The sequence below is a fragment of the Leptomonas pyrrhocoris genome, assembly GCF_001293395.1.
Source record: "Leptomonas pyrrhocoris isolate H10 chromosome Unknown, whole genome shotgun sequence".
Taxonomy (NCBI): domain Eukaryota; phylum Euglenozoa; class Kinetoplastea; order Trypanosomatida; family Trypanosomatidae; genus Leptomonas; species Leptomonas pyrrhocoris.
Genome location: NW_015438366.1, coordinates 847,468 through 871,843, shown reverse-complemented (window position 1 = coordinate 871,843; position 24,376 = coordinate 847,468). Strand labels below are relative to the sequence as shown.

The 24,376-nt window shown below is 55.8% G+C and overlaps 13 protein-coding genes across 26 annotated transcripts; all 13 read right to left on the bottom strand.

Annotated features, from left to right (window-relative positions):
• Positions 1-481: 481 nt before the first annotated feature.
• On the bottom strand, positions 482-1,534 carry ABB37_05535 (hypothetical protein; the record flags this gene model as incomplete). Its single annotated transcript, XM_015803600.1, has 1 exon — positions 482-1,534. Exon 1 carries the CDS (start codon positions 980-982, stop codon positions 482-484), a length of 501 nt encoding a protein of 166 aa, XP_015658242.1. The 5' UTR covers positions 983-1,534.
• Positions 1,535-2,298: 764 nt separating this feature from the next.
• On the bottom strand, positions 2,299-3,092 carry ABB37_05534 (hypothetical protein; the record flags this gene model as incomplete). Its single annotated transcript, XM_015803599.1, has 1 exon — positions 2,299-3,092. The coding sequence occupies exon 1, from the start codon at positions 2,719-2,721 to the stop codon at positions 2,299-2,301; it is 423 nt and encodes a 140-aa protein (XP_015658241.1). The 5' UTR covers positions 2,722-3,092.
• A 480-nt stretch (positions 3,093-3,572) lies between these two features.
• ABB37_05533 (histone H4) lies at positions 3,573-3,961 on the bottom strand (the record flags this gene model as incomplete). Of its 3 annotated transcripts, none has more annotated exons than XM_015803596.1 (1): positions 3,573-3,961. In XM_015803596.1, exon 1 carries the CDS (start codon positions 3,873-3,875, stop codon positions 3,573-3,575), a length of 303 nt encoding a protein of 100 aa, XP_015658238.1. In that variant the 5' UTR covers positions 3,876-3,961. The 3 variants fall into 3 exon arrangements, with proteins under 3 accessions (XP_015658238.1, XP_015658239.1, XP_015658240.1); XM_015803597.1 differs by having other exon boundaries at positions 3,573-3,936; XM_015803598.1 differs by having other exon boundaries at positions 3,573-3,878.
• A 399-nt stretch (positions 3,962-4,360) lies between these two features.
• On the bottom strand, positions 4,361-5,095 carry ABB37_05532 (putative methylmalonyl-coenzyme a mutase; the record flags this gene model as incomplete). 3 transcript variants are annotated; one of them, XM_015803593.1, is made up of 1 exon in its annotated part: positions 4,361-5,095. In XM_015803593.1, the coding sequence occupies exon 1, from the start codon at positions 4,985-4,987 to the stop codon at positions 4,361-4,363; it is 627 nt and encodes a 208-aa protein (XP_015658235.1). In that variant the 5' UTR covers positions 4,988-5,095. The 3 variants fall into 3 exon arrangements, with proteins under 3 accessions (XP_015658235.1, XP_015658236.1, XP_015658237.1); XM_015803594.1 differs by having other exon boundaries at positions 4,361-5,085; XM_015803595.1 differs by having other exon boundaries at positions 4,361-5,045.
• Positions 5,096-5,611: 516 nt separating this feature from the next.
• Positions 5,612-6,740, bottom strand: ABB37_05531 (tagatose-6-phosphate kinase-like protein; the record flags this gene model as incomplete). 3 transcript variants are annotated; one of them, XM_015803590.1, is made up of 1 exon in its annotated part: positions 5,612-6,740. In XM_015803590.1, exon 1 carries the CDS (start codon positions 6,557-6,559, stop codon positions 5,612-5,614), a length of 948 nt encoding a protein of 315 aa, XP_015658232.1. In that variant the 5' UTR covers positions 6,560-6,740. The 3 variants fall into 3 exon arrangements, with proteins under 3 accessions (XP_015658232.1, XP_015658233.1, XP_015658234.1); XM_015803591.1 differs by having other exon boundaries at positions 5,612-6,733; XM_015803592.1 differs by having other exon boundaries at positions 5,612-6,730.
• Positions 6,741-7,418: 678 nt separating this feature from the next.
• ABB37_05530 (metallo-peptidase Clan MG Family M24) lies at positions 7,419-9,374 on the bottom strand (the record flags this gene model as incomplete). The annotated part of the gene is made up of 1 exon (XM_015803589.1): positions 7,419-9,374. The coding sequence occupies exon 1, from the start codon at positions 9,222-9,224 to the stop codon at positions 7,419-7,421; it is 1,806 nt and encodes a 601-aa protein (XP_015658231.1). The 5' UTR covers positions 9,225-9,374.
• Positions 9,375-9,842: 468 nt separating this feature from the next.
• ABB37_05529 (putative mitochondrial hypothetical protein) lies at positions 9,843-10,654 on the bottom strand (the record flags this gene model as incomplete). Of its 2 annotated transcripts, none has more annotated exons than XM_015803587.1 (1): positions 9,843-10,654. In XM_015803587.1, exon 1 carries the CDS (start codon positions 10,626-10,628, stop codon positions 9,843-9,845), a length of 786 nt encoding a protein of 261 aa, XP_015658229.1. In that variant the 5' UTR covers positions 10,629-10,654. The 2 variants fall into 2 exon arrangements, with proteins under 2 accessions (XP_015658229.1, XP_015658230.1); XM_015803588.1 differs by having other exon boundaries at positions 9,843-10,647.
• A 1,279-nt stretch (positions 10,655-11,933) lies between these two features.
• Positions 11,934-14,944, bottom strand: ABB37_05528 (hypothetical protein; the record flags this gene model as incomplete). Of its 2 annotated transcripts, none has more annotated exons than XM_015803585.1 (1): positions 11,934-14,944. In XM_015803585.1, exon 1 carries the CDS (start codon positions 14,814-14,816, stop codon positions 11,934-11,936), a length of 2,883 nt encoding a protein of 960 aa, XP_015658227.1. In that variant the 5' UTR covers positions 14,817-14,944. The 2 variants fall into 2 exon arrangements, with proteins under 2 accessions (XP_015658227.1, XP_015658228.1); XM_015803586.1 differs by having other exon boundaries at positions 11,934-14,924.
• A 451-nt stretch (positions 14,945-15,395) lies between these two features.
• On the bottom strand, positions 15,396-16,285 carry ABB37_05527 (hypothetical protein; the record flags this gene model as incomplete). Its single annotated transcript, XM_015803584.1, has 1 exon — positions 15,396-16,285. The coding sequence occupies exon 1, from the start codon at positions 16,146-16,148 to the stop codon at positions 15,396-15,398; it is 753 nt and encodes a 250-aa protein (XP_015658226.1). The 5' UTR covers positions 16,149-16,285.
• A 1,640-nt stretch (positions 16,286-17,925) lies between these two features.
• ABB37_05526 (putative glutathionylspermidine synthase) lies at positions 17,926-20,425 on the bottom strand (the record flags this gene model as incomplete). 2 transcript variants are annotated; one of them, XM_015803582.1, is made up of 1 exon in its annotated part: positions 17,926-20,425. In XM_015803582.1, exon 1 carries the CDS (start codon positions 20,083-20,085, stop codon positions 17,926-17,928), a length of 2,160 nt encoding a protein of 719 aa, XP_015658224.1. In that variant the 5' UTR covers positions 20,086-20,425. The 2 variants fall into 2 exon arrangements, with proteins under 2 accessions (XP_015658224.1, XP_015658225.1); XM_015803583.1 differs by having other exon boundaries at positions 17,926-20,420.
• Positions 20,426-21,060: 635 nt separating this feature from the next.
• Positions 21,061-21,449, bottom strand: ABB37_05525 (hypothetical protein; the record flags this gene model as incomplete). 2 transcript variants are annotated; one of them, XM_015803580.1, is made up of 1 exon in its annotated part: positions 21,061-21,449. In XM_015803580.1, the coding sequence occupies exon 1, from the start codon at positions 21,262-21,264 to the stop codon at positions 21,061-21,063; it is 204 nt and encodes a 67-aa protein (XP_015658222.1). In that variant the 5' UTR covers positions 21,265-21,449. The 2 variants fall into 2 exon arrangements, with proteins under 2 accessions (XP_015658222.1, XP_015658223.1); XM_015803581.1 differs by having other exon boundaries at positions 21,061-21,395.
• Positions 21,450-22,455: 1,006 nt separating this feature from the next.
• ABB37_05524 (hypothetical protein) lies at positions 22,456-23,065 on the bottom strand (the record flags this gene model as incomplete). Of its 4 annotated transcripts, none has more annotated exons than XM_015803576.1 (1): positions 22,456-23,065. In XM_015803576.1, exon 1 carries the CDS (start codon positions 22,882-22,884, stop codon positions 22,456-22,458), a length of 429 nt encoding a protein of 142 aa, XP_015658218.1. In that variant the 5' UTR covers positions 22,885-23,065. The 4 variants fall into 4 exon arrangements, with proteins under 4 accessions (XP_015658218.1, XP_015658219.1, XP_015658220.1 ...); XM_015803577.1 differs by having other exon boundaries at positions 22,456-22,988; XM_015803578.1 differs by having other exon boundaries at positions 22,456-22,969.
• A 470-nt stretch (positions 23,066-23,535) lies between these two features.
• Positions 23,536-24,354, bottom strand: ABB37_05523 (putative mitochondrial adenylate kinase; the record flags this gene model as incomplete). Its single annotated transcript, XM_015803575.1, has 1 exon — positions 23,536-24,354. The coding sequence occupies exon 1, from the start codon at positions 24,238-24,240 to the stop codon at positions 23,536-23,538; it is 705 nt and encodes a 234-aa protein (XP_015658217.1). The 5' UTR covers positions 24,241-24,354.
• Between the last annotated feature and the right edge of the window lie 22 nt (positions 24,355-24,376).

Below are 24,376 nucleotides of genomic sequence, written 5' to 3'. Positions count from 1 at the left end.
ACACGACCGCCGTTGCGCGTCGTCGCCGTCCGCAGCAGCGCATCCAACAGCCCCGTCCCCGCGCGCCGCGCCTCCGACGCATCGTCCGGCTCCGTGTACGCCATCCTCGACGCGCCCAAGAAGGACGGCAGCACCACAAAGTGCGTCCCCGCACCCCCGCCGCGCGTCCGCAGACCGGCGTCCACCAGCACCTCCAGCGTCTCCGCCGGCTCCGTGCCGTAAACCGAGTCGCAATCTTCTACCGCGTGCGCCACCACCGTCACCGCCTCCGCCAGGCACCGCGCACCGCTGCCGTCGCTCGTGTTCGCCAGTCGCAGGGCCGAGCGCACCGACGCAGCACTCACTTCCCACGTCCGCCACCGCGCACCGGACGTCAGCGACCCGCCCGCCTCGGCCGCCGCCACCGCCGACCCCGCCGTCGTCGAGCCCTTCGCCGACACGCCTCGCACCGCACTCCGCACCGCAGTGGCCGACACGCGACTCACGACGACGGCGTGCGCCACCACCGGCACGCCGCCTCCGACAACAGCAACGGCTGCAGCAGCTCACGCAGCAACTCCACTCCTGTGCTGCTGCTCAGCGGGTAGCCGACGAGCGGCATAATGAGCGCAATTGAATTGGCCTTCCCGGGCTCCAGCTGCACGGGCTGCACCGGCACGATGGGCGCAGCATCGTCCGTGTCCTTCAGGTGCAGTCGCCCCATCTTTCCGTCTGAAACCGTGCCAGTGCATCGACTCGAGTTATAAAGGATGCACATCATAAGTAACGCACCAACTACGATGGAGACAAGCTTCGCATAGTATCCGCGTCTACTTGCGGATAATCTGTTGGGCGCAGCGGGTGTGCGTTTGAGCGAGGGCATCGTCACCCGCGCTGAATGGTCACGATGAAGGCGCTGAAACGGTCCGGATTGTGGGGACGGCGGCACCGCCACCGCCTCGTCATTGCTGACACCCAAAAGTTCACTGTTGTTCTTTCGCATGGTGCCTGCAGAAATGCTTCTAGAAGCAAGAAAAAAAAATTAACAGCAACCAAAATAGAAAAGCCGCGAGAAACGCGTCCCACGTTGGGGAAGAACGCACCGTGTGTAAGCTTCAGCACGGAAGAGAGGAAGCAGTGTCGAATAAAAGCCCTACCTGATTACACCTCTGGGGTTGGCGCAAAGAAGGCGCAGCGCGGCCAAAAATCTGCAGATGTTGAAGAAAAATGTTCGATCAAAAGGAAAAACAAAAAGTGGTAGAGTTGTAGCACTCGCTTGGCTGCTTCAATATGTGCAATCGCGCCTGAATAGCGTGGGAGTGCAGCAGTATTTTCAAAAATATATCGGGTAGTGTTTTGCAGAAAGCAGTACCGCAACACTCGCCATACGGTGCACAGGACTACGCACAACCGACAAAGTAAAAACACTAAATAAGGTCAACGAAGAGAACTGAAGAGAATGAAGAAAACGATGGCACGAGAGAGCGAAAATACTACTTATTTATGCGTCTCTTAGTCTGCGTACGGACTATCGAAGAGTCTCGTTGTTCACGCTGCACGGGCGCGTTTCGGTTAACGAGAGAAGGTGTCGCGGTGGTGCGGAGGCGACGAAGGCGGTAGGGAGAAATACGAAAAGAGTGAGCAGAGGAACACAAGAAGAGAAAAGGGAGGGATAGAGACACACGCTCCAAGTGGACACGAAGTCACACCAGAAGTGGAGACAGGCAGCAAGGAACGTACGTAACTGCACTCACCAGCTGCGTAACGCGTGTTACGAAAGACCGCACAAAGGCAACCAGTTGCGCCTGGCGCTTCACCATTGTCACGCTATACTTTGGCATGTGTCTCTGAAGGCTGACAAACACAGGTCCGGCGGGATCCGTACGACGCGTGCACGCCCCGTGTGCGAGGAGCACGCGCGAGAAGTATATCACCTCGCGGGTGTGTGGGGGGGAAACGGTACGGGCTTCACGCTCGTCAGCCGGGCATGCGGAAGGAAACACACACTACAAAGGTAGCAAATCAATCCAGCAGCGCTCGCAACGACACCGAGCACGCAAACAAAAAATAGAGGGGCTTCTTGTCTCCGTGTGTGAGTCGTTTCGGCGAAAAAGCGGAGTGCTCTGCAAAGGACCTACTCGTCGGCATCTCGGTCTCCTCACGCTGCTCTGAAGCTAAATTCTCAATCACCACGTTGAACCGTTCCTCGCGGTACTGGTCCATGGGTACACGACGCGGCATTACTTCGTCAATCGCGGTCCGGCGATGCCTGTGGTCCGTGTTATCTTGAGACGGGATAGGAAAAGGAAGAAACAAGTCTTAATCCTCCTCAATGCATCTCTGTCCTTGACCTATATGCGGATACCGTGTCATGATGCACACCTCGTTCAGCGGCAGAATAGGAACAAGAAAGCCTTCCAAAAACACGAGTCGCTCAACGATGGCACCGCTGATGCGGCTGGCTTCGTCACCGAGTTGAGAACGTCCCTTGGCCAGAATGGAAAGAATAGAGAACGACACCATTGCGTAATGCCATGGCTGCTGGCTCCCCGCTTTCCCCTGGAGAAGGGTAGCCAACCGAAGCGCCACGTGGAGGTGATTAGCGTCGCTGCGGATGACATACCTGAAAGCGCCAAGACAGCAACAAGAAGAAAGTTGATCAGGGAGCAAGGAGGGTGACGCTGTAGCGCGGAATGACAGTCGAAGCAATACAAACGATAAAGCAACTGCTTGGCCTTCCATCCCACCTACCACACTCGCAGAGAGAGATGTCCAAAGCAATCACCAAAAAAAAAGAAACAGAAAAAGTGGAGGGGCGTGCTATGCGATGACCTCAATCCGAACTCTGACCTCCTCCACAGCCGCCCTCCAGCCGCAGTGAGCTCTGACGGCGAGAATAGGTGAAAGCAATGAACCTTTAGTTGTCTCTTCCGTGAAGATATTTGTGGACATCTTCCTGCCTCACCACTCACCACTAAAGTGGGTTTTGCTCGATGAAGGCTCGTCAGCTGCAGTGAATAGGGTGATGAGAAAGTGATGTCACGAGATGAAAAACAAGTCGCCAGTTAAAGGAGAGTGCTTAATAAGTCTTCAGTTCTTGAGTACCTCCAGCTTGTGAGCAGGCCAGAGGGACGCATAGGAGAGAAAGGGGCAAATCAAGGCAGGAAAAGAAAGGAGGACATAGTACCACAGCGCCGGGATCAATGAAAAGGTGGGATCGAAATAGGTTAGCGCAAACCACATGAGATTCGTCACGGCCTTGTCATGCACTCCTTTTCCAGCACGATTCCCATAACTGATGCTCGAGACTTCTGCATCATAATACAGTGGGTGTCATTTTCCAACCTCTTTTCGCCCCAAAGGCACTCTTGCCCTTGCAGTCGCTTGTGATGAATTTTCATTCTTCTGTTCTCTCTCCTCAGGGTGGAGGTCAGGTAGGGTAGGAAGGGTAAATCAATAGGGGAAAAAAGGGGCTGAAACAAAAATAGAGCTCTATGGACTGTGCTTCTGCATTCCGTTGTTGTCGAAGTGGCTTCAACAGAGGTGCAACAGCACGTACGGCACACACACGCACACATGCGGATATACACGTCTTACGCGTAGCCGTACAGGATGTGGCCGCGCTTGCGCAGCGCGTTCACGACGTCCGACGCCGTCACCGTCTTCTTGCGCGCGTACTCGGTGTACGCGGTGCTGGAGCGCACGACGTCCTCGACGTAGGCCTTCAGCACGCGGCGCACCTCCTCGTAGATCTCGCTCGAGATGCGCTTCACGCCACCACGGCGGGCCATGCGGCGGATGGAGCCGCGGGTGATGCCGCGGATGTTGTCGCGGAGCACCTTCTTCTGGCGCTTCTGGCTGCCCTTGGCATCAGCGGAGCGCTTTCCCTTGGCCATTCTGGGATGTGGAAGAGTGTGGGGGTGGTAGTTAGAAGAGTGGAATCGAGTCTGGGAGACTGAGAGAATAACAGCGCGTGAAATCTGCAAAAGAAAAGGTTCGAGATGTTAATAGCGAATGTCAGGCAGGGAGAGACGGTGTCGGTGGTGAGCAGTGTTAAAAACAAGAATGTGGAAAGATTCAGAAACGGCTTCCGCTCCCGCAGTGCGCTGAGCCGAGGGAAAAGTCAAACATGAAAGGTGAGAGGTGCTCCAATCCTTCTTGAGGACAACACACATCGTGTGTTTCCTCGACAGACAATTTTCCTCATCGCTGTACGACTCTTTATAACGGTAGATGAACTCGGGATGAGGGAACGAGAAACAAAAGCATGATTTTTGACGAAGAGCAAAAGAGATCAAAAAAGCACCGCAACAGCGGGCGTGCGCCACCTTCAACGATAACAAAACGGGAGGGGAAAGAAAGGATCGAAACGGCGCCTGCTCTAACGGTTTGCGGGTTGATCCGAGGCGTGCAGCAGCTTCATAATTGTCTGTGCAACACCAACAAAGTCACCGCGCTTCACGTAAACGGCGCCGCGTGGCATGTTTGCCGGAGGGGCCTCTGCCGCCACTGTGACGAAGACGTCCTCTGCCCCATCCTGCTTGAGACACTCGACGAGGTGGGGAAGAGGAGCTGCACCGGCGTCAGAGAGGACGCTGACGTGGACGCCGTGCACGTCAGCCTCCACTGCCTGTCGCGCGATCTGCTCAGGGGCCTGCTTGGACGGTCCTATGTCAACGTCGAAGCCGAGGTCGGCCATCACGGTGGCAAACTTGTCATCTGGACGCCCTTGAGAGCAGTCCTCGAAGGTGCAGAGCAGAATGCGTGGTCTGCGGCCCTCCACCTCTGCGAAGGAGTGCGTGTACTCGGCTACAGCGCGCAGTTCTTTGCTCTCACCGCGCACGTGTCTTAAATTCTGGCGAAGTGACGAGTGATCCTGCGCGGGTGCGTTTTGTCTCACGGCGAGAGTGGTAGAGAGCAGGCGGGAGGGAGGGTGCACCATCCCAGCCACGGCAGCCGCAGCCGCAGCGGGAGGGCCCACCGCCACACGTAAGAAGGCACGCCGCATTCACCCGTGTTAGCTGTTAAAGCGTTGTGGCGTCGAAAAGGAACTAACGGAAATATCTCCGATAAATACCATGAAAGCCAGATGCAGTCAATTGGCCTAAAATACACTACAACCAGCACGTAAAGTACATAAGATAGAAAAAAGAGAGGAGGAGCGAAAGCCATACTTATAGGCAGCACGTGTAGTCCGGCTGTTGTCCTTTGCATTCTAATTTTAGGAGAAAAGAAAGGCTGAGGTGCGTCGTAGCAGAAGATAATTCTACAACACCCCCATTCTCTAAAGGGCATAACAGTTGATGTTGGCGGAAACGCACACAGCTGAGAGGGTCTTTGGCTTTCTGTATGTATTGTGTGATGTTTTCAAGCATTTTGCAAATAGGCAGGCGGTTGTGCGTCGACATCTGCGTTGAGGAAAACAGGGGGAAGATAAACCATTGGGCGTAAGATAAGAAATCGACAAAGGAAAATATTAATGCGCTTCAACAGTGAAAATACGTTGAAGGTCTGTTAGTTTTTTAAGTCTTTTGAAGGTCACGTTTTGTATTTATATTAACCTGCGTACGTCCTCTGCGTACTCTTGCGTCTCTTCGTTTTTGGCTGAGTTTTTCACGGTAGCCCCGTCGCCCTACTCAATCGTGACGCCCTTGGCAATCTCCACCATGTCGCGGTGCTCGAACTTGCCGGCGTCCTTTTGGAAGCAGTTTGCAGAAGCGGCAGCCAGGGCGAAACGGAAGGCCTTGTCGGCGGGGACTCCGTGGATGTACTGCGCGAAGAAGATGGCGTCGGCGGTGTCGCCAGCACCCAGCGGACTCACGACGCTGTCCAGCCTCGGCACATGCAGCGTATGGAGGGCCTTGCCGCGTTCCTGAATGTAGGCGCTGCGTGGGCCGTCCGTTACTGCCAGGATGTGCACCGTCCATTCCCGCATCGCATACGCAAACGCGCTCTCCGGCGTCGACTTCCCGGTGAGCTTGTACAGCTCCTCCATGTTAACCTTCAGGATGGACGTGACGTTGGGCACCTTGAGGGACGCCTCGATACCTTTGATGGCGTCCAGCAGCACGGGCTTTTTGGCCTCTGCGGCCATCTGCGTCCACCGCGTATAAAGCTCCGGCGACGTATGGTCTGGCAGGCTGCCCATTATGGCAAGACCCCCCGCATGCTGCAGCCTCTCCTTCAGCACGCGATCCATGTCACCCGCAGACTCCGCCGGCACGGGGTACGACGGCTCGATGATCTCCGTCATGGTGCCGTGCTTCTCATCCAGGCAGGTGACACAGGTGCGCGTCTCGCCGGGTACGGAAATGGGGTGCACCGCGATGTCCTCCCCCTTTAGGAAGTCCACCACCCGCTTGCCCGTCTCACCACCCACAAAGGTGAAGAGGGTCGTGTTGCAGAAGTTCGGGCTGGCCTTGAAGCAGGCAGACGCACGACAGAAGTTGGTGCCCTTGCCGCCTGTGTACTCCCGAATAGCGCTCGCACGATTCACCGCGTCGAGCCTCAGTTCACCAAAGGTCAGAGTTTTCTGCAGCGCGGGGTTGGGACCCACCACCAAAATGTCGCTTGAGCTCATTGTTTTCTTGTTTTTAGAATGCTGCTGATTTGCTTCGTTGGAAAACTTCTTTTCGCACGCAGAGCAGTTTATTCTTTCGCCTTTTCCCTCTTCTGTAGCAACCGGAGCTGAGAAACCGATGATGGAATGAAAGCAACGGTAGAGTGGAATCTGCGAAACACAAATGAAGCTGCTGGAGCCTTGCGTGTGCGAAAGGGGTAAAAGAAAAGGAGAAACACAGGAGAATTTGCAGCTGTTGGGTCCCCGTTGTCGCTGCGTTAGGGGCAGATGAGGCCCTGCTCCCCGTTGAGAAATGGAAGAAGAAACGGCAATGCGAGTGGCAGTTGATCGCATCGCTTTCCATTATATTGCGCGGCCGTTTCGTGTCGTTGCTGCCGTCTGGTTCGTGCGTGAAACCGTCAAGGCATTCGAGGGTCTTCCACGATGGCTTTCAAATCTGAATTCGCCCTTCCCTCTACAAAACAAAACACGTTTAGGTTCTTTCGGTTGTCAAGTAAGGGGAGGCACGATAAATGCCTGCGACCCGGATAAATGCGAACACACGCCATTTCGCCGCTAGCGTAAGGAAACGTTAAAAAAAAACTCGAGAAGAAGAGTTGCTTAGATAAGTGGATACAAAATAAACCAAGACAGGAAAGAAGGCATTCTTCACTGTGAGGGAGGGCTGAAACAGGCGGCGCTGCAGACACCACACTCACTTAACGTGCAGCACAACAAGTACGGGGTGAAGCACAACTAATAATAAAGGATCAGCATGTTTACAAACATTTATACCATTCATACATCCTCGTGCAACGAGCGCGGACACAATACAAAGTGGAAAGGAATATATATGGCCAGTGCGCGCTGGATAAGCGGTCTAAATAGGCTGCGTGTGGTACTTCAAGTACTCGATCGCGTACTGGTCGTCGGCTTTCTGCAGGTGCGGCGTAACGGCGGACACAACCTTGGCGTGGTAGTCGTTCACCCACTGCCGCTCCGCCTCTGTGAGGGCTCCAGCGTCGATCAAGTCGCGGCAGAGGGGAGCCATCGTCAGGTGGGAGAGTGTGTAGAAGCCGGTCGGGCTGCACTTGGTCGGACACTCCACCACCTCCTCCAGGTTCTCAATCCGGATGCCGTAGTGGCCTTCCTTGTAGTAGCCCGGCTCATTCGACACGACGCAGTGCAGTTCCATGTTCTCCTCCGTGGGGTTGGGTCGAATGCCAATGCCAAAAGGGCCTTCGTGCACGTTCAAGAAGGAGCCGACGCCGTGTCCGGTGCCGTGCGCGTAGTCGAGGCCGACGTTCCACAGCGCTGTGCGAGCCAGCGTATCGAGGCGGGCGCCGTTCGTCCCCTTCGGGAACACGGCGCTGTTCACAGCGATGTGGCCCTTCAGCACCAGCGTGTAGGACTCCCGCACCTCCGCGCTGGGCGGCGCGAAGCTGATGGTGCGCGTCACGTCCGTCGTGCCGTCCCAGTACTGCGCCCCGCTGTCGATGAGGTAAAGCTGATCTTTGCGGATAAGCGCGGACTTCGTCTCCGAGGGGCTGTAGTGGCACATGGCCGCGTTGGGGCCCGTCGACGATATAGACTCAAAGCTCAGCTGCACGAAGCGGCTGTCAAGTCGCCGAAAGCTCTCCAACTTGGTGGCCGCATCGTACTCGTTCAGGTCTGTGACACCCTTGTGGACGATCTCATTATGAAGCCACGCGAGGTAGCGGGTCAGCGCGGCGCCGTCGCGCACGTGGCACTCGCGAAAGCCCTTCAGCTCGACCTCGTTCTTAATCGCCTTCAGCTTCTGCGCCGGCCCGCACAGCACTCGCACCGTCTCCACACCGACTTCTTGCAGGATGCGGTACACCGCCTCACTTGTTTGCCGTTCATCGACAAGCGCCTTGCGGCCCTTCGGCAGCTTCTTCAGATCGCCTTGAAACTGCTCATAGGGCAGAAAGTCGATGTAATCGGCGCACGTGTCGCGCACCTCGTCCGTCACCTTCGCCAAATTGACGTAAAGGCGCACCTTCTCCTCCGCCTCGTCGATAACAGCGTATGAATAAAACACCGGGTTGTAGTCCACATCCGCGCCGCGCAGGTTGGTGAACCACGCAATCTCGTCCAGTGCGGAGAGGATTATCATACTGCAGTGGTGCTTCTTGACTTCCTGCAGAATGGCAGCACGGCGCTCCTGGCAGGTGGCACCGCAGTACTCCGCAGGCCGCACGTACATCTTCTGAATGTTGCTCTCCGGCGGCATCAGCTCCTGCACGATGTTGGCCACCGGGCGCAGGTTCACCTTCTTGCTCATGCGCTCCCATTCCGCCACGGTGACGAGGGAAGGGCACAGGCCAATCGCCGCCGTCGAACCAAGATTATCGGCGATCCAGTCCTCGATGGACGGCACCTCCAGCTTGCCCTGCTTCATCAGCTCAAACTCGGGGTAGAGCTGCTCTGCCGCAGCGATCCAGTAACGACCATCCGCCCACACCAGAGCCTTGTCCATCGTAATGAGGGCGGTGCCGGCGCTGCCGTCAAAGTTGGAGACAAAGGTGCGCGTTTGGAGGTGCGTCGCGACGTACTCGCTGTTGTGGGCGTCGCTGCTGAGGACGATGAGCGCATCCACCTTGCTCTCCTTCATCTTCTCCCGCACACGGTGCAGCACAGCGGCGCCGGACGTCTTCGTTGGCATCTGTGTAGGTTTAAGTTTGCTAACCGAAAAATAGATATAAATATATGGAAAGCTCCACTTTTCTTGACCGAGACTTCGCAACAGTGTGACAAAACTGACAGCAAAAGAGTGGACGATAGAGCTGAGTGTGTGTAGTATTATTCTGTTACTTTGGAAGAAATAACAGTCACAGAGAGGAACACAGAGGAAGTCGAGAGAGCGAAATTAACAATGCGAGGTCAAACATGAAGAGCAGAAGAGGTGCTGTAGACATCTCGTTTTGAAATAAATGCATCTATAACTTAGGTGTGAGCTGTGGTCCCCTTTGACGAGTGGAATGCGACATCGTGAAACGCAGCCACCGAGTGCTTCTCAGGCAACACGAAAAAGGGGGGTAATGGTGTCGTTGTACTTCTCGCCTATTTGCTAGGCAAACAGGATTCGTCTAGCTGCGGAGGATCGCCCTTTTCTTTTTTCTGCTTCTTCGTCGGATGCGCGCTCCTTCGACGCGCTACAGCAAAGTCCAACAAGTAAAACTGTGATATCCAAATAATGAAGCAGCAACAACAGTTGAGCAGCAACGTCGAAGCTGTGTTCCTTGTCTTCTCTTTCCGCCGGCTCTTGCACGACCGTGACAGCCTACAGTCCCATCTTCGAAGGGTCTTTGCCGGCCTTCTCAACGAGCTCACGCTTGTAATCTTGAAAAAGCTGATCGAGGTGGCGGCTCTCGCCAACGATGAACAGCGCAATCAGAAACCACAAGTACCCCAGCACGAGTAGCTGGCATTTGTTGCTCCAGCTGTCGAGCCTTTTAATCGTCTCTGTCTCTCCAATCGAGGCTGTCGCCGTGTCCGCCACGGTGAAGCCGAGACCCTGGAGCGCGTTCACCGCTTCAGGGACGTAGGCGGGAGGCAGCACAAAGACGAGCGACTGCTTATCTTCCTTGGGGTGCACGACGTACTGCTCCCCGACAATCTTCACGATCCGCCGTGAGACCCACGGGTGGTGGCCGTCGCGGAAGCGGTTGGTGGTCAGCAGGATCGTGCTCATCGGCGTCTTGAAGGGCTGCTCCTTTTTGATAAAGCGCCGGCGACTCAAGTTCACCTCCACACAGTCGGGCAGCCCCATCGGGTGGAAGTAGGCGTAGTCGGGAAACTTGCCTTTACGCAGAAGCGCTCGGCAGAAAAAGACGTAGAAGGGGTTGTAGATGTCGTTGCTCACGTACAGGGTGTGCTCCTTCACGTAGGGTTGGTAGACCCATTCGGTCAGATACGCCTCCTTTGCGTAGCGGGGGGCCGGCACGATGGTGATGCGCTGTCGCCGAAATGGGTGATCAATCTTCAAGACCCGCACGACCCTCTCCGCTCCGTCGTTGAAGATGACGTCTTTGAGACGCCACGATTTTTTGCTCAAGAGTTCTGACATGGTGCTGCAAACCTTGTCTGTTTTCTGCGTTGAGGCGTGGATTCGGTTATGCATTCATCACGATGAGTGAGTGAAACGGCGATGCAGGCAATTTGGTTACCGGACGTGTGACTCGCGAAAAGAGAGGAGCAAACAGACAGAGAGCGAGGGGAAATCGAAAAGCAGGTGTCGAATACAGGGGGTGGGCCATCCGCCGTCGCCAGAGAAGAAAGAAACAGAAAGAGCGCGTGCTTCTCTCGCTCGGCTTCCTTCTTACGTTTTATGGGAATCCTTTTGCAGTGCAATCATCATCGGAAACTCCACCGTAACGATCAAAGACGAGCGTTCCATTTTTTTATTCTGCCGCGCCAGAGCGCCCGCCTCTTCGTTGATGCGACTCCACTTTCTCCACCCCACTGGACTCGAGGAGAAGCCGTCACACACACACACACACAAAGGTTTGCATTGCTTCTCATGAATGCTATTTCCGTCTGTTCAACCACGTACAAAGAGTCCTGCTATTCAAAGAAAGAAACAATAACGGCAGTCAATGAGGAAAGGAAAACGAAGATAAGAACAACCCAGAGAAAGAGACGTTTGTTGAGCTCCGCATCAGTCACAGAAAGAAATACTTAAAGGAAACAGAAATCGCAGTCCGCAACGGACAATCACGCGATGTTCAAAAGTCCAAAGCTCAAAGAAGGAGGTATTTTTGATCTAAATTTCGCCCGCGAGTGGCGGTGATTGTTTGTCTTTTATCCATACCCTCACAAGACGAACGCACCCTTCTCCCTCATCACCTGTCTCGCACATCAGCAGCTGGTGATCGAAGGCAACCAGAAAGGCCGCGAGTCATCGGTGTCTTCGCGACACAACACTATAGATGGAAGCAAGGAAAAGAACAAACAAAAAAAACAGCGGGGTCGGCGAGGCCCTTTGGGTCTGTGCACGTTCGTAGAAACTTGAAAAGACTCCCGCAATAGAAACAAGAAAAGAGAAGAAGCAACATCGACGATTCTACTATCATGACTCGACACAGGCGATACAGCAATGACATAAAGCAAGAGAGAAATCCTCACCAAGCGCGTGAAACAGAGAAAACTTCCAGGAAGCACTCCGATAAAAGCACAGACGAGAGGGTAATAAACGATGAAGTCGAGCACAGAAAGCGAATGTTGCGCGTTTCATGCTGGATAGGAGGGCAGCGCTTTCCTTCCCTTGACACAATGTTCGCTGGAGAAAACGCATTTGAAATGAGGAAAGGTGAGCCACATGCACAGCAGGTTCAGGCAAATAGTGTGGCCTTCCTTCTTCTGTCTTTCCCACCTAAAACGGCAGAGGGATGAGACGGCGCTGCACCAGGTAGTTGTAAATGCAGCCCGAGCGCACCAGGTCAAGACCGGAGGAAACGCGAACGTCGTACACGGTGATGGAGGTGGTGTGCGACTTGTCGACCATCTCCTGCTTCACGCGCAAGAACAGTACGGGAGGGATGTGGTTCTCGCTGCACACGATGGCCTCCTCAGCCGAGAGTGAGATGAAGCCGCGCATGTTGCGCACGTCCAGCTGGCCTCCATACTTCATCTCCACGTCTTGCTCACCCGCCGGTGGGTCGTGGGCGCGGTTCACCTCCGTGCGCTGCTCGAGCAGGCGCTCAGTCGGCGTCTTAATGCCCAGCAGACGCCGCAGGCCAACCATCCACGCCTCACAATCCGTGTCCGAGTCGCAGATCACCTCCAGAGTCTTGCCGCCGCGCAGGATGAGGGCAAAGGCGCGATAGTTGTTGAGGCCGATGTTGCCCGGTGTGATGTTCTGCGTCGGGTCGTGGCGGTAGGTGCCGTTGTCGGTGACGGCCTCCGCGCGGGCCTTCGCCAGCTGCGCCTCCGAGCTGAAGGAGACAAAGGACTCGCTGTACACGCCGAGCACCACCTTGCGAATGTCACGCAATTGGATGGTCACCGGTGGCTTGCGGCGGTTGATCGGCGCCCCTTGATTGTCCAGCTCGCAGGAGTGGATGCGCTTGCCGTCCTCGGAGATGAAGTAGAAGCGACGGCGCAGGTGGCTCTTGCTGGACACCTTCGTCATCTTTACGCCGTGGCGCAGGTAGGTGAGCACTTGCTCCACCAACGAGCCGAGCTGCTGCTCCTTCTTCACGGCGTCTTGCAAGTTCTCCTTCTTCTTGGCCTGTGCCACCTCCAGCACGCGGTTGCGGTATGCCTCCAGTCCCTTCTCCAGCTTCTCCTTGCGCGTCTTCTCCTCCTCGATCTTCGTCAGGTAAGTCTGCTTTTCCTGTGCAAAGACCTCGTCGAACTGGCGGCGAATGTTCTCCGTCTCCTCTGGGTTGACGGGGATGTCTTCGAGGGAGATGAGTTTCGGTAAGTAGTCCTCGATGGTCTTGATGTCCTCAACGACCGCCTTCTCGGAGGCCTCCTCCTTCGCCGAGACCGCCTCGCCGTTCTGTTTGCGCTCCTCGGCGATCGACGTGAGCTGCTCCAGTACCTTCTCGTTGATGTCCTTGATCTGCTTGATCCACTGCTCCCGCTGGTGGCGGCGCTCGGCCAGGACGGACTTGCGAATGGCCTCCACGTTGCCGCGTTCACGCAGAATCGCCTCGCGGCCCTTCGCCTTGTCCAGCTTCGCCATTTCAAGCTGCTTCTGCTTCGCCTGGATGGCGGACTGCCGCTTCACGAGATCCTCCTCCAGCTGCGACATCTCCTCTCGCAGGCGGGTGACCGCGGCCTCCTCCTCTTCCTTCTTGCGGCGGATCTTCTCCAGCGCCTGCTCGTAGTCGCGGGTGAGGTTGTCGCGCTCGGTCTGCAGCGAGCTGTTCTCGCGCTTCTTCGTCTCCAGCGTCTTCTCCAGCGCGGCCAGCGTGGTGCCGCACTTCATTTCCTGCTCCTTGATCGTCTTCGCCGCCTCCTCCTTGGCGCGCAAGCGAATGGCGTTCAGCTGCTTCTCACGTGCCTCTTCGCGCTTCGACTGGATGGCGTCGATGCGCTTCTCCTCCTCCTCCTTGATGTTGGTGATGTTCTTGGTGGACTCGTAGATGCAGGGCTTGTAGTCGTACACGGTGCGTGCAATGACCAGCTCGTCCCGCAGCTCAAAGATGTCTTGGTCCAGACGCCACTTCTCCACCGGCAAATCGCGCAGCATCGAGCCAATGCCGGAGGAGCCGAGCGTATTACAGATGCGGCGAATCATCGAGAGGTTGTGGTAGCTCTCCTCCGCCCAGTCGCCGTCCGTGAAGCAGTGGATGAGCATGATGGTGTTGGTGGGGCCGTTGACGGCGTTGTTTGGGTTGCCCTTCTCGGCGTTGTAGCACCGGCGCATCAGCTGACTCATCTTCGACTTGCCAAAGGGGATGCGCAGGCGGCTGCACTTGATGCTGGACACGATGCCGGCGGCGGAGACCAGCACACGGTGAGTCTTCTCAAAGACCTCTTGTTGGGCCGGATCGAGGCCGCACAGCACCGGCCGCTCCGCATCGCCGAGCGCCACAAAGGTCATGGAGTTCGCCTCGTCGTAGTCGGTGAACGTCTCCTCCGACTCGTAGCGGAAGAGTTGCAGCATGACGGACTCCCCTTTGTAGGGCGGAAGGGCCTGTAGCTCCGCCGTTGGCTGTTTCTCCGGCAGCACCGCCTCGAAGTACTTCTCGCAGTTCTGTGCGATCTTCGCCAGGACGTTGCGCACATCCGCAGCGGAGGTCACCCTCGCGCGCTCCACCATGCGCACCCGCGGGCCCTCCTTCACCGACTCCACGATGCAGCCCAACTCGTTGTCGGCCTTGATGAGGTCGGGGAGGTGCTCGTCCATCCCAATGACGAAGCAGGAGATGGAGAAGATGCCCTTGCCACCGCTGACGGCATCACTCATCACCTTGCACGCGTAGCCCTCCTCAGACCGCGATCCGAACATCAGCTGCCGCTTCGGGGTAGAGCGCACGCCGTAGCCGAAGGCGACAACGTTCTGGCGATTCTTCACGAAGTCCGAAGCGAAGTTCGTCATGGCGCGCTGCTGAACATTGCTCGCCGTTGGCCGCTCCAGCAGCTGCTCCACGTTGAAGGTGGTGTCGCTGGCTGGGAAGTTTGCCTCCTTCAGCACCGGGGGGCACGTGAAGGACACGCCGTTGCCGGACGCTCGGAGGGCGGTGGGCTGGCGAGGGGCCTTCATGTCATGAAGGCATACCACAATCTTCGCTTCCATGCTCATCTCGAAAGCAGCGGAGTTGCGGTGTGATATGTGACAACGATGGGGAAAAAAAAAAAGAAAGACGAAGAGAGCTCTTTCGCACAGACACCAAATGGTATGCGTCGAACTGACAAACAGCCGCCGTTTCCAAGTGCGTGTGAACGGAGGAAATACACAACAAGACGGGGGAAAGTGCAGAGGTGTGAGGAGCAGAGAGAAAGAGAAGTCCATGCCGGCGCAGTAAACGCAGCGCGGCCCGTCCGCGGTACAGAGAACAATATACATTTACACATATACGCACCGAAGTAGAGGTGATAATTACCGCGCAAGAGCACGGTCTTCCTTTTCAGCTACGCAGCCTTTTACGATACAAAGGAAGCATCGTTGCGAAGATGCAAGATAGCGCTGGTAAACTGCAGAGCGTTCGGCTGTTCACTCGATTCTTTTCTTTAATTGGCCGCTGAAAGCAACGAAAGGCGGACGGCGACAGCAAAGGCATTGTAGGCGCGTTTTGTTGTTGGTTGTTGTTGTTTCAACAGGGGCAGCTGCGCCGCACGCGACCACGCCACCATCAACCACCGTAGAGCCATAGGTGGGTGCTTACGACAAAATCTGGGGGCTCCACTTGGTGAGGTAGCGAAATAAAAAGCGCGCAAACACGCACGCGACAACGGCAATCAGCGGGTACAGCCAATGCCGCTCAAACCCCAACACGGTGAATGCACAGCCTAACCAAAGCACGTACACGAAGTCTACCATCGGCAGCAACGACGGCGGCATGGCCCATATGAGAAAGAGAACGTAGCTAAGTTTGGCGTACGATGCGAAGGCCGCCTCAATGAACCACGGGCGTGCCGTGTATTCGTAGTTGCGGTAGAAGAAGCGGCCGAGCCAGGTGGCCATCGACGCGACCAGCGCGTTCTCCGTCATGGCAAAAATGAACAGGTATGGGATGGTGGTGGGGTAGTCCATGAGAGGCAGGAAAGGGCTTTGTAAAATGCGCACGAACTGCAGCGAGCGCACCTGCTGGTCGGACGTGTAAAGCGAGCTGTTCTGCACACCACCCGCAATGCGCGGGATGGCCTCGAGCACCCTTAGACTGTGTACGACAACCGCCTCAATAACGCAGCAGAGTACGAGCATGACGTGCATGGTGTAGCGATGGACTTGGTTAAAGAGAACGTGCGCCCACGCCTTGCGACGAAGCAAGACGACGTCGATCCAAACCTGAACGTCACCAAACTCGAAGTACGAGTCGCAGACGCAGCCGCACTCCCCACATCGCTCCACCGTTTCCGTGTCAGGCTTAATGATTCGCGGCACGGCGTGCCCGCATTCGATGCACACGGGCATGGAGGATTTGCGCAGACTCGAAGTGTCGTCTCAAGTCAGAACTATGGTTAATACAGAGTTGGTAGCAGTCCAACAAACAGCTTGGAAAGGCATACGAGGAGGCGCAACGCCTGAGAAAAACAGAAGGCACTTTACCTGCACTCGGATAAATGGGGAAAGCAGTTGCCAAAAAAAGGAGAAAGAATCGCTGGTAGGACAGCATTTGCGCATCAGAGAGAGTTTGTAATACGAAAGGTGAGAAGAAGTCGATGCGGAATGAAAACACCGAAAGAAACGATGCGAACGGAAACTGCAGTGGTCGCCTCTACGAGATGCGCCGTGATACGGAAGTACGCGTAGCGATGGAACCTACGCTGAAAAAATCACCTCCTTTCCTCTTTCTTCTGAGAGGTGATGTCTGTTCAGCACGCAAAGCGCTGACTACGCCACTTCTTACGCCCAATATGGATAAAGCAATTCAGTTGTTGCCGCCGTTGCTGTTTTGAAACATCTAACAATGAGGATATCCCACTTACACGTCGTCGATCCCCCGTCTCGCTCGGAAAGTTTTGTGTGCTCCCGCAACCCTTTTTAAGAAGAAAATGAAACAAAGAAAACTGTTACAATTTTGAAGTTAATAAAAGGAATAATATTGGTCGAAAATGAGAAATCACCGTCTAACCCCAATGAGAAGCAGAGAAGGGAAAAAGTTGATGCTGCCTTGTTTTGCCTCTTCATGAACAGCCTTCGTTGAGCTGCGGGGTCGACAACGAAGAATGACTGGGCCCAAGAGTCCCATATTCTCCAGAGAACAAAAATTCCTCGTGGTAGGTGCAGCCGACCGTAACGCAGTACACAAACCTTTCCTCCAATGCTGTGCCTCACTTCCAATGCCTTGGGGTGTGCAGTTGTGCCTCTGCTCGTGTATACAACGCTCTGAGACACACAGTGGCTACACCGGCACACGCACCAAGTAAACCTTGCACGTTGGCACATTACATACAAATTCTACGTCACTGAACCTGACGCCGGCTCGCTTCGTGATGCTGACCGAAGAACCGCAGGGGCACAAGGTGGAGATATGCAAGCAGAAGGTGGGAACGCGGAGCCTGCCCGTGGCACTCCCCGCCAGAATCCGCAGTGACGAAGCCAAGCCGCTTGCAAGGACAAGGCACATGCGAATTCAGTCGCTTGACGAAGCATCACAGCCAGACACCTTCTCTGCTCGGACCAGGAGAGCGCCGGATACAAGAAAAAAGGGTTTGAGACTTTCACGTGTAGTAGCGCATTCGAAACGTAACAGTAAGAAGAGCCCTGAAGGAAGCAGCGAGACGACACAACTGATCGCAGCGCAGCAAAAATCGCCATCTTCAAAATGAAGCAATAAACAAGAGAGAGAGAGAGGGCTCGATGTTTTAGCTGCGAGAGACGTTCAGTTGGTGCGATGAATACCGGCACCGTGTCCCTCGCTCAGGAGAAGAAAAAGAAGAAAAGAATACCGTCACGTCGCAGTGAACTCATACGTAGCAAAATAGAGAAGACCGAGACGGAAACACGCGCACCGGTACGCATGCACAGGTGTTGCTATGCGCCACCAAACCGCCCGTCTCTTGGCCGCATGATGGGGGGAGGGGGGGGGAGGGAGGAGGAGCTGTGACAACAACACGGAAGGACAACGTCAATAACAAGCAAACAGAAAAGATCGTTCATAAATGAAAGCGCACATCCCGCACAGGGCGGCAGAAAACATAAAAGGCACGCCAGACGCACACTGGTCCGCTGCTATATACTCCGTACTCTACGTTTCACCCTCGTCAGAGTACGACACGCCAAGTGGAACGTTCTCCCGCACCACGCGCGCAGGCACCACCATGCTGGACAGCTTCGTGATCTTCGAGGTGTCCTCGCGCACCACGACACCGGCAAACTCGTCCCCAATCATCCAGCCGCAGAAGATGGGGAAGTACTTGCCATCGAACTTCTTGAGAAAGTGGCGCTGCTGATACACTTTCACCGAGTCGAAGAACTTGCCGTTGGAGCACTCGTTTGTTTGGTCCACCGACTGGCTCAGCGGGGGGGAGGTGGCGTTGAGGAGGGAGCGGGCCGCCAGGTGTTGCGACATGTTTTCGCGCGCGTCGATCTGCGGGGCGTCGTTCAACTCTGTCGGGTCGGTGACGGGGTCGTACATCATGATGTTCTGCCCGGCGCGCCCGTTGACGGGCTTCGAGATGTAGTGGTGGGAGATGATTTCGCGCGTCGGCTGGAAGCTGGCCGTGAGCATGTTCTCGTGATCGGGGGCCAGGGCATGCATGAACGGCAGAATGGCCTTGCTCCCGGTCACCGCCTTCCACAGCGGCTCCAGCACGCGGATGTTGTTGTTCAGCAGGATGTCTGACAAGGTCGGTGCGTTGACCGCGTCGGTGGACGAGCGCTGGGAATTGTACTGATGCAGCACCGTGTCCCACGACCACGTCTTCCACACCATCAGCACCTCCTCATCCTCGCCGTCGATGATGGTGGGGTGGGCGCACGGCTCAGCCAGCGGGGCTGCGTTGCACGGCGGGCCGTCGCGGTAGCGGAAGTTTTCCAGCTTCACGCACAGCTTCGTGCGAAAGCCGGCCTTCTGGGCGAAGCCCATCATGCACATCGCCGTGTAGCGCTCCTCGTCGTCCTCGTCGATCATGAAGTGGATCAGCTTGTGCTGCGGGCACACCCTGTCGTTCGATAAGAGCCGGGCGAAGTACGCGACACACTTCGCACCAAGAAATGACCCGGTGGAGGTGCCCTGCGCGACGCCGTAAAACTTCGCCATCTTCTCCTGCGTGTCGCAGCACTCCAGAAGGGCACCGGAGGAATCGCAGTTGTATTCCAGTATGACGATCTTCTTGCCGTCGTAGCCGAAGTCGAAGCGGCCGCCCATGGGTGGCGTCATCTCCCACGAGCGGCGCAGCAGCGGCTGGATCTCCGGCGGGACACCGAAGTAGTGCTCAAGCAGGTGCGCCGACTCGGGGTCCGCGAGCACCGTCGCGGTGGCCGCCATGGCGATGCGATGCAACGAGTGGGCCGCGCGGCCGAGGCGGCACCACATGTCGTAGTCGAAGAAGTAAAATGCACCGGGCACGTCGCTCTCGTCCGCCTTGGCTCCCTCGCCCATGTTGCCGTCAATCATGAGCGAGTGCTTCAGGATGACGTCGCACTCCTCCTTCATGCTCAGCCACGGCACCTCGACGTGCTTCGGAAACGGTTGTCTCACAATCTGACCAGCGCCAACGACGAGGCGGAAGTCGTCGGCGAGGTCGCCTTCGCTGAAGTCGTAAAAGGGGTGCTGCACCGCCACCCAGCCCAGCACCGGGTCTTCGTCCACCAACTCCACGCCGCCATCACTCGTCCGCTGCATGGGGATCTCGCGGCTGAAGGGCATCTCCTCCGGCCAGCGCTCAAAGCCCTGGTTCTGCTCCGCCACCCGCACGCTCTCCGCACACACCTCCGTCACAACCGCGACGTGTCCGAAAGGGGTCTCGATGCTCTCCCCCCACACAATGATGTCCGCCACAGCAGGCGGCAGTCCCTTCGACTTGTTCGGCGTCCGCGTGAACTCGACCGGGCTGCCGTCCCGCACGTTGACGAACATGTTCGGCTCTCTCCACACCTCCTCGGCGGTGCTCATCGAGGCCATCCACACCGCCTTCCGCGACGCCAAGTAACGCCGCACGAACTCCACGCATTGCCACTTCACGCCCATCTTTCTATACGGCTGCTTCGGCGGCGCCTTACGCTCAAACGAGCTCAGCGGCAGACACGCCGCCGTGATGGACTCCAAGTTGCTGAAGTGCGACTCGTCGCCGTTCGACATGACGGGGACACCATCGGGGGTGGTGCCGATGACTTCATCGAAGGGCACCACCTCCGTCCCGCGATGGTGCGTCTCGTAGTGGTGGCCGTGGGGCAGCGACGACATGCGTGGTCGGCGGAGTCGGCGGTAGATTTCAGCCAGCGGCAAGTTGCGGTCGCGAAGGAAAAAATCCTGCGACGATGGACCGATGGAGCCGATCGAGGCCGCAAGACGGAGCGAAAGGCGCTTAATTTTGGTGCAGGTGAGGTGGCGAGTGGCCACGAAATGAAAGAAGAAGTCTTTCCTTTTTATTATTTGAAAGGCGAGAAAACGAACGGGACCAGCAAACTCGGGCGGTGTTAACCTTGGGAACGGACGAGGTCGTGCGAGGTATAAAGAGACAAGTGCGTTGTATGAAAAGACCGTAGCGAGGCGACAGCAAACACAGAAAGCAAAAACCTAAGCTAAAGCAGAACGATGAAAAGGCGCACGTATGAAGATGAGCGAGAGCGATGGGCAGAAGGAGGGGGGGATACAATAAAACGGCTGCTGAGAGAAAGTGTGCAGTGAACGTCATTTGCAGTTCTTCGCTGTGGGCCTGAAGGCCGAGTTGGCGAAAGTAAAGTAAATGCGCATCTTTCTGCTGCTGTTTCTCCTTCATAAGCGCGTCTTAGAGTAAACTACCACGTGGCGGCTGTACCGTCACTGCATCGTGCGAAAGGCAGAGACGTGGGTTTTTTTTTCCGCCTGTTACTTTGTCCTAATCTTTTAATTTGATGAACTCACCAGGTGATTGCACATCTGTCAGAGAGAGAAAAGGTATTCTTTCGTGTATGTGCTCCACCAGCGCACTGCGGTGGTACACGCGTGTGAGCGTATACAAGAGCGCACTCCGTGGCTGATGTTCCGCGCACACGCTTAAAACCAAAACAAAATGGAAGATACAATTTAAGGTAAGCAAAGCTATTTTTGAAGACGAAGACGAAGAGCACACCTCTGTGCGAGTCGAAGGCTCTTGTTGTCATTAACAAATGAGAAGTTCATTGAACTTCTCTTTTACTTAAGACATTTTTCCCTTTTCGTTCTTGTTGACAACAAACTTTAGCTGCTCAGAGCAAGTTCGCGGTAGAACAGGTATCCAGCCACCGTGAAGTACACGGTAATGCACATCACCAAGAAGGTGCCGGCGAGGTCCGTGAGGCGGTCGGTGGTGGTCTTGCTGAACAGCACCGCCGCGTCACCAAAACATTTGGTGAGAAAGCCGGGCTTCAGCGGCTTGCGGGTCTTTGCATCGGTTCCCGTCATCGTGTGGATGCAGAGTTGCGGGAGATGAAGAAAGTATATCTACTTGAAGATTTTGCTGAGCAAAAAGGACTCGTGAGTGCGGTCGTTCTTCTTGTGGGTGCTTTCTTTCTTATGTGCAGAGAAGCAAGTCTACGTGAGGAGAAATGACGGTACAAATGAGTATAGCGGAGGCGGTGCCCACAACTGTGAGGCAAGCCAAACAAGAAGTGTGCGGGTGCGTGCGAACGGGGGTGTGAAGGAAGGACAAAAACAAGAGTAGAAGAAAGAAGTTAACACACGTGGAAGTCAACCTCGAGAAGGAGACGCGTAGAAAGGGCAAAAGTGGGACGAAGCAGCAGATAGCGGTCGCGCACCTTCTGCCGCAGTTTCCGTGCCCTTTTCTTTTGTTCCTGCTTTTGCTTTGCTCAAGTGCTGCCTCAACGTGTGATCAGCGCGCCTGCGAGTTCGAAGAAGGCCAACAGCGCGAAGGCCATAAACACAACGTCCCTCTCGCAAAACCCAGCAAGTCGTCATGGAACAGTTCCAGCAGAAAACGAGCCGGAATGTGGGCGTTTCCCTTTTTCTCTGGTCGAGTCGTCGTAGAACTGAGGGGGCCGTTAACAAAGCCTTTCTGCGTGTCGCTTCGGAGTCTTCTGCGTGCCTCTAAACAAATTAAAAACAGGAAGATTCCCCTGTCATACAGTTAAACAAAAACACAGGCCAACGGAATAAAGAGTATCCCTCAGAAGCTGTACTCGTCGCTGCCTCTTTCTCCGACACGAGCGTTGGGGATGCAACCGCAAAAAAGAGGTGTCCCCCCAGCGCGGAGACACACGGAAGCCGGATACGGCACGTGTACCGCTCCTTCAGGCCGCCTTTATTCCCCTTTAAAACTCACCCATTCCCTGTCACCCCACGCCCGAAACAGCTGTGAAAGGAAAAGGGCGAAAGATAAGAAGATACCTCATCAGTGCTGATACGGCAGCACCACTCGTACTGGAAAGCGATGTTTTTGAACGAGAAAACAAGAATACGTAGCTCTATAAAGCGTACAGGAGTTGCCCACAGGGCTGTCGCCATCTCTAAAAAGTTGTGATACACGGATAAAGGAAAAACAAAATTGCAAGGAGGGTAACGTTCAGCGTGTTGAGTGCCATCGCGTCTAGCAGCCCCATCGCGGAAAGCTCCACCGTTGTGCTTTGGTGTTTCCCTCTACTCGCCAGTGGCCAACTCGCGGTAGAAGAGGTACCCCGATACCGTGAAGTACACGGTGATGCACGTAACTAGGAAGGCACCGATCACATCCGTCAGCGCCGCCGTCGTGCTAGGAGAGTACATGCAGTTGCGCGAGCCGAAGAGGAAGCTACGCGCGGCACTCAGGCAGCCTGGACGAGCCAGCTGTTCGTTTGAGGACACCGAGGCAGTATCCGGAGCTGCGGCACCGCGATTGGCTGCGCGGTTGCGCTGAGCACGGGCGATGGCCTCATCGATGAGGCGCTGCACCGCTGCCGGGTCTGGCGGAGGCAGCGACGGGCTCTTCGATACGGTTTGTGCAGACGGGCGCGCCGACGACGACTTCCGCGGCGACGATGACTTGGACCGAGATCGCGACTTGGGAGAAGACTGGCGACGCGGTGGCATTACGGAGATGCGACAGGAGCAGGCGAAGGCGGGATGAGCTCAAAAGCGAAGCAAAATTGGCTTTATCTGGGGTACAAAGCGGTCTTCAACGTGTGGCGAGTGCTCCGTCGTTGTTGCGGAAAGAAGAGGGTGGCGATGACACGAAAACGGCAGAGAATGCGGGTTTTTTGCGATACTCACTGAGCAAACCAAAAGAGATGAGTAAGGAAGCAAACGAGGAAGAGGTGCGTGCGGAACGTACGTGTGCACAGGAGCACGTTGGGGAAAACAACCACGCAAGAACGGGCAGTGTACGCGCTGCTTTCTCGTCGCTCCACAGTGCAAAGACCAGAAGAAGGGAGAAACAGCACTTCTCACGGGACGCAGTTTTCTTCACAGCCACGTGCACCGGTAGTCGTTTAACGGAGACACGTCATTGTTCAACGATTGGCCCAAACGCAGATAAGACAGTTTTTTATTCTTGTTTTTCGCTAGCAACAGTATAATGTAAAAAAAAAAGGGAAAACGATAAGAGATGAAGAAACAGACAACGAACCTGCAGTCGACGATACACCGAATAAACTGTGTCGGCCGCGACGCTTCGTGAGAACGCAAAACAGCTTGAGTACAGCAACAAAAGTAACGTGCTAAAGCGGCAGCGAGCGAGATGCCTCACGGCAGTTTGTGGATGAGGTCAAGCAGCTTTGGCAGATACACCTTTGTGCCACCGAGCACGGCGAACTCGTGCAGCACGCCCTTGCCCTTGTAGAACTGAAGAAGTGGCTCTGCGACGGCGAAGTACTCGTCCTGCCGCTTTGTCACGACTTCGAGCTCATCGTCTTGGCGTGTGACGAGGGGCTTCGTGCTGCCGCACTTATCGCACACGCCCTCCACCTTCGGCACCAACGGGTCCATCTTGATGCCGCCCTCGTCGATGGCGGCCAGGTTGTATACAAACCCGCAGTCAGGGCAGGAGCGACGCGACGACATCTTCTTAATGATCACGTTGCGCGGCTGGGTCAGGTTGATGACGTGATCGATTCTGATCTCGCCGGAGCTCCACAGCGTTGCTGCTTGGTTGAAGTTGCGGGGGTAGCCGTCCAAAATGTAGCCGTTCGGTCGCGTCGCGTCGGTGCGCAGCTTCTCGAGGTGCTGCACCACCATGCGGGTGATAAGCTCGTCGGGCACGAAGACCCCCTTCTCAATGAGGCTCTTCACCTGTTGGCCAATCTCTGTGCCATCGGCGACTTCCTTCCGCAAAAGGTCACCGCTGGAGATGGCGTGGCAGCTCAAGGCGGCGGCGGCGCGGCCGGAGTAGGTGCCTTTGCCCACGCCCGGCGCACCTACGAACAGTAGACGCAGAAAGTGCTTTGACATTTATCAACAGCTCAAAATATGTATAGCCGGCGGCCAAACGCACCGGAGAACGAAAGCGTGTACGTGGGTGTGTGCAGAGTGTTGTGTGTACGTTGCAGTCCCCCACGGCTCCCTGCGCCGGGAAACAGAGAAGGCA